The following is a 6597-nucleotide window of genomic DNA, read 5'->3' as shown; positions in this document are numbered from 1 at the left end:
GCGTGACGATTTACAGGATACGCCTGCATCAGACTCAATACGTGCTACGCGTCTCGAAGCGGGGCGACAAAAGTCGTCTCTACCTGTTCCCGGAGCGCCACGACGGCTCTAGCGAGTTCTTGAATAAACCGCTCTAATCTTCTAACCTTCCCTGAATTACAGGCTCAAATCTCTTCCAACCGAAGACACGCGAGGTTGAGATAAAGATCCAGAAGTCGTCTCTCATCGGCCAGCGTTGTAGACAAACTAATCGTCAGACAAGATGGACAACGGGTGTGGTGTGGGTTCATCTCCAAAATCTCACAGACAAGAAGTTCATGTCACTAGTAAATCTCGGTATGTTTTGACATCACCAGTTGGTCAGTGACCAAAAAAAGATCCTTCTGGGAAATTAAAAAAAAAAAAAAAAAACATGTTGGAGCCAAGCATCAAAAAGAGGGGTGAAGGAGAAAAAGTCTTGTCCATGCAAGAATCCCAGGAACTCGGTAAGCTGCTTAAGCAGTAGCACATGGACTGGGGGAACATGTGATTCGGGAATAATCTCATACCGGTACACGAGTGAAGAACAAAAATGCTGCTATATTTATCATTTAATGGTTAATGATGTGAGAGAGATGGTGTTTGAGATGCTTTTCTCCTCACCACGTTTGTACAGAGCGGTTATTTAGGTCATCACGGACTTCCTATCAATTTGCCGATTTTTCTCCAATCCCTCATCATGTATATTTAAAGGTGGGGTCTCTGTTGTTTGAAAGCCAATGTTGACATTTGAAATCACCAAAACAAACACGCCCCTAACCCAAATGGGTCCCACCCATTTTGATAGCTCCGCCCACACATATACCAGACAAGTATAACCCAAGTATAACCCAGACAAGTATTACGGCGGAACCTGTTGGGGCAGCTGACCGAGGGGATATTTTTATCAATAAATGAACACAATGAGTAACACTATGGTAATACAAATGTGTTTTTGTAGTACTGTGTGTTGTACCGTGAAAGGTTTAGCTCCGTTTCACGCGGAAGACGTTCAGTTCTCTCCAGCGCTGGAAAGCTGATCCTATATTAACACGTCCTACTTCTTACCTTATCGTAAGCCTTTCTTCTCTTTCTTTCTTTGTTTTTATCCTCCATGTCAATGTTAAAACCGCTTTCTGCTGATGTCACACATGCACACTGAACACTCTCTCCGCCCATATTGACAAGACACGCCCCTTTCTGCTCATTGGCTACACGTTAGTTTTGTTTTTGTTTTCTGAAGCATTTCTCAAACAACGGAGACCTCACCTTTAAGGCATTTGACTTAGATCGCTAAGATCTTCTTAGGAGACTAAGAGACGTCTCTCGTCTATACAATTGAGCGTTTGAGGGTTAACGGTGTTGCTCGAGTGCCCAACAGTGTATCTTGGGGGGAGTTGGGATTTGAACTCACAACCTTCTGACCAGTAGGCCAAGATCAGCCATGAAGCGAGTTATAAATAAGCTGTTCTACTTCTGATTCACTTGTTTTAGTATAAAAGAAAGAGTGCTGCTTTTCTCCAATGAAGCCTTAGAAGCATGAACCCATGTTCTATGCTACAAGAACGATACCATGTTGTTAACACGCCGGGATGCTGATTAAAGAATTCTGAAGTCATCTGACCGTATGATATTTTGCGCTGAACCATTAGTTCCTCAGGAGCTCTTGGTTGCTAAATTCTACTCGACTACAATCTGTTGTAGAAAGGACATTATTTACACTGACATCATTTCCTGTCCGGTGTCACCCGAATGAGGATGAGGTTCAGTTCTGACTCTGGTTCCTGTCAAGGTTTCTTTCCTCGTCACCGTCGCCTCAGGTTTGTTCGTTACGGATAAATGTTTAGAGATAAATAAGAACTTACTTTTAAACTTCAGAGTTTTTATTCTGTTTTTCATGTAAAGCTGCTTTAAGACAATGTGAATTGTTAAAAGTGCTGTACAAAGAAATGGAATTGAAATGGAATGGAACTGAATAAAGGATCGCTGGAGACTGAAGAACTGGAGGTGTACGAGATGGATGCGTCACTTGATGTATGGAACTTGATTTCCTTGCCCTCTATGTGACCTCATGGAGCTTGGATGAGATGCTTCAAAGCTCGACTACAAAGCCGTGAGTCACATTCAGTTCATTCCACCAGTCGGTCTTAAGAGGAACGACGAGAGACGAGAGTCGGGAGATTTATCGTCACAGATCCGCGGAAGCTTCAGATTCATCCAGGTTGTCCTTCTAACAGCAGCTCGTAATGCGCATTCCACTGGACGTTTGCTCTTTTTAATTGCCCCTCTGAGACCTTTTTCACATAGAAGGTACGGCTTCCACAAATCAGGACGAGCCTTTTACAAACATGGACCTCACGTACCTCAAGTTGCTATCGTCCATGCAGAGAATGTACTCGAACGTCACAAAGTCCTCCTTCGTCACCTAAAGAAAACCACAGAATGACAGAGTGAGGAAAGAAAGCGTGCATTATTTCATCTTATCTGTCTTAAGAAGGTTGTTGTCTCTCTAACTGAGTGATCTTTGGGCATTTCAGAGCTCCGTGTGGATGCGTGTTATGTCCTGAGCGGGAAAGTGTAATCCTTCAGACGCAGATTAAAGCACATCTGTGGCCACACGTGTGCTCTTACAGGCGCTCGTACGCGGCTCGAGCAAGAGCGGACATCATTTTTGCAAGACGACGGAGTAAAAGGAGGTGACGGCGAATTTTTCATTCGACTAAAGAGGAGCGTACAGCAGGGGGAAAAGAAAAAACACAACACGCCACTGTTGGAAAGAGCAGATATTTGAATGTGGGTATTCGAAATATCAACAACTGGAATATTAATAAAGTTTACATGATATAAACTGGGGTGTCAAACTCAGGTATAATTATATTTGGCCCGTGAGATCATATCAGACGTGCATTACAGCTGGCTAGCCGTATGCTCCGCTAATACTACAAATCCCAGAATGCCTTGTCACTGTATTGACGCCTAGTCACGAACAGCGAGCGCCCCTCGTTCTCTGTTGACAGTCGTTAACAACCGTGCTACAGTCACGTCGGGCTACAGTCACGTCGGGCTACAGTCACGTCGGGCTACAGTCACGTCGGGCTACAGTCACGTCGGGCTACAGTCACGTCGGGCAAGTTAACTCCACCCTCCACAAAAATGACCAAACGAAAGATGGACAATAGGAGCATTCAAGACAGGATGGAGGCAGATTATCTGTTCACGATATCAATATAAAGGACAGACATGTTTGTCTTGTGGGCGGAGCTAACGTGTCTGTAACGAAAGGATATAACATAAGAAGACACTAGTCGAAAAGTTGGATTTTCATCGAATGAAATGTTTTGTTGTTGGTTTTGAAAAAGATCCACTTCAAAAAGGAACTTCATGATCCAGTGAGAGGCGTCATTTATTTTATTTATTTAAATAAGAAATGAACACCACTGATGTGTCTTTTATTTCAAATTTAATTTCTTATGTGTTTGTAATATGTAAAAGCAAAACATCATCGATCATTGGCTCAAAATTACCGCATGCATCTCCTGACCAAGCTAATCTGACCAGGCCGAGGTCTTCTAGAGGACGTATTGGACATTGTTTATGGACAACTCGTCCCCAGTCCCTACTGCCCTTGTCATAATCTTAACAAAACCTACTGATGACGATGTCAGTCTCTGGTCATGACGCACACAGGGTACAAGCAGAGAAGGACAAAGCCTTATGAACATCTTAAGATTAGAAATTTCCACCACACAAGCTGTTTGTTCCAAATCCTGTGTTCAAGCAAAACTAAAGCTTGTTTCCGTATGAAAAAGGTTGAACATTACGTATCAGTTGCAGTTCATTTTTCAATAAATATTCAGTTTGGCCCGTGACTTTATCTCAGTTTTATATTTTGGCCCACAGTGAATTTGAGTTTGACGCCCCTGGTATAAATCATTCGATGTTACCACAGCGCTGTTGGTTGGGTTTCATGGTGTCATGGTTTTTAAGTAATAAATAAACTCAATAAATACAAACTACGGTACATATTTGCACATTGTCAAGTATCACAAAAGTCTGTTCAAGTTTCAGTGGTTACAATGTTGGAGCTCTGATCTGAAGGTTGCCGGTTCAAATCCCAGCACCTCCAAGATGAGCCCCTGAGCAAAGCCCTTAAACCTCAACTGCACCGTTGTAGAAATGAGAGAACGAGCGCAAGTCGCTCTGGAAAGGGTTGGAGTCTCGATGAAGATGGCTCCACATGGACAGGTCACATGGACGTTACCACAGAAAATCAGTGAACAGCTGAGAACTTCAACAAGACAGACTGATGTTATGGTTTTACCCATAAATCACACACACGCACACACACACATGCAGTGCAGGTACCTGTCGTGCCCTGTGATCTGTCTCAATGCCATGGTTCTCGAGGCAGAGAAGACAACGGTCATCTGGCCTACTGCCTATGTTCCAGTCTGATGTGGCACCGGAATCTATAACCCACTGCAACACACACACACACACACAGGATGGAACTAGCACTAAGTTCATGCCCACCGTACCTGACGCGCCACATGGCGCATGGGCACGCTGTGCTTCTTCATACAAGCTGCACCACGATAGTCAGGAGGGTTCCCGATCTCATAGGTGGAGGTGGCAGCGCTGTCTATCCTCCACTACACACACACACACACACACACACACACACACACACGTACACACAAAGCAGGAAACAAGACAGTAGTACAGACATCACGTTATAGACGGTCCTAACATGACGCATCACCGTCACATCACACACCGCTGGAATAAACAAAAATCAATGCTGAAAGGGAAGACACACTTATCTTTCATTCACACCACCATGTGCAGCAAACGTGCAAACGTTCTAAATCGGTTGTGGATAAAACATAATTCTGCATGATTCTGATTATCAGTGAAGTGGATCACGTGTAGAATCTCTTACCTTGTCCACCACTCCGCTTTCCGTAGCCATCTTCCTAAAGACAGCCTCGGCGATCGGAGACCTACAGATGTTCCCTGGAAAACAGAATCATTTAACAGTACCTTTAAAAACACTCGTAGGTCATTCAAACGATTATATCACGTCGATGGAAAGCTATTAACTTTATACCTACATTGAATGTCACAGCTTGAGAAAGTGACTTGGCTTTAACAATGATAATAATTTAGCATCTTTGATAAATCGAGCTAATTTATTTTGCCTAACGTCGATCGCAACGGAAAAAAAAAAATTTAGGGATCATCTTCAAGAGCTTTATCCGTCACGGTTGTGGTGGATCCAGGGGTTTTCCCAATCCGTCACACACACACACACACACACACACACAATCCCATCGAGGGACATTTTTAGCATAGATAATCCATCTGCATGCATGTTTTTGGGAGGTGGAAGTAAACCAGCACGAACACAAGACGACATACGGAACCTGTTAAAGACAGACTGAGGTGGCGTGAGGCTTTCGGCGTACCGCCAACTTATGGTTTTAAAAGCAATCTGGTGTTTGTAAGACTGACAGAAATACGCAGTTACAATTACAAACACCAGATTGTAACAAAATACAAGATGAGGTAGAACGTAATGTTGCCGCCTCAAAGCTCCAAGGATGTATCCTGGGCTCAGGCGGGTTTTAGCGTGTGTGGAGTTCTGCATGTTCTCCTCGTATTTTCCTCGTATTATCAGGCCTTGAGTTTCTTCTGGTTTCTCCAGTTTCCTCCAACCTCCCAAAAACATAGTACGCCCTACGACGGACATTCGACCCGTCCGGGATGTCTTCTCATTTCGCTCCAGATCCAACACAACCCTGATCAAGATAAAGGAAATACTATTATCATTTAAAAAAATAACAATTTCCACAAAGTTTTAAAATTTCTATAACCGACCGGTTCGGTCGAGTCAAAAAAAAAACAAACAAAACCTTTCTGTCAGGTATGAACTAAAAATTTCATGCACTTCTGTGTGTTTATGAGTAGCTACTTGAGCCCAATCATAGTAACGATAGCTAGGTCAATTTAAAACTTTGTTGACCAATCACATTCGAGGACTCAACAGACGTCACTCGCGCATGACGTCATCACGCAATTCATTGACAGTTTATAAGGAACTGAAGGAAGTTACCTTTCTAGAAGAAGGAGGAGGAAAGAAAAGAAAAACATCCTCAAACCCATTGTTTTGTACGCGTTTATATTTGTATTTAAACGCTACTATCGTGCTAAATTCATCTCGGAACATTTATTTAACAGCTCTTACCCAGACACACGAACAAAACAGACTTCCCTCCTTCAGCCTCCATGTTTGTTCCAGTAGCTGCCCCAAAGACTGCCTGAGTTAAAAAAAAAAAAAAAAAAAAAAAATTAAATGCTTATTTATTTATTTATTTTTATTTTTTTTCTAACAGGCACAGAGCAGGTACACAAACCCTGAGGTAGAATTATAAAAAAAAACAAAATAAAAAAAGTGAATAAGTTTTATTCCTTTGTATTTGTATTTCTATTTATTTCTTTTTATATAATTTCTTTTTTTATTTTATTCAAAGTGATTACTGGTTCACCTCCAGACAAACAAATGGAGAAAAGTTTCAT

At 42.4% G+C, this 6597-nt stretch overlaps 1 protein-coding gene across 2 annotated transcripts in view; it reads right to left on the bottom strand.

The window, feature by feature from the left end:
- acp1 (acid phosphatase 1) overlaps nucleotides 1-6338 on the bottom strand; it is an 11810-nt gene extending 5472 nt beyond the window's left edge. Inside the window, exons 1-4 of one of the 2 annotated variants that reach the window (XM_060894515.1) lie at nucleotides 6266-6338; nucleotides 4961-5034; nucleotides 4557-4670; nucleotides 2382-2443 (exon numbers count right to left, since the gene is read on the bottom strand). In XM_060894515.1, the coding sequence (XP_060750498.1) occupies nucleotides 2382-2443; nucleotides 4557-4670; nucleotides 4961-5034; nucleotides 6266-6308 (293 nt within the window). In that variant the 5' untranslated portion in view covers nucleotides 6309-6338. Of the gene's footprint in view, nucleotides 1-2381; nucleotides 2444-4383; nucleotides 4498-4556; nucleotides 4671-4960; nucleotides 5035-6265 lie in introns of both variants that reach the window. The other variant, XM_060894514.1, reaches the window with a different exon arrangement.
- Between the last annotated feature and the right edge of the window lie 259 nt (nucleotides 6339-6597).

The sequence above is a fragment of the Tachysurus vachellii genome, chromosome 19 (genome assembly GCF_030014155.1).
Source record: "Tachysurus vachellii isolate PV-2020 chromosome 19, HZAU_Pvac_v1, whole genome shotgun sequence".
NCBI lineage: Eukaryota > Metazoa > Chordata > Actinopteri > Siluriformes > Bagridae > Tachysurus > Tachysurus vachellii.
Note: the sequence above shows the minus strand (reverse complement) of the source record. Positions and strands in the feature narration are given on the sequence as shown.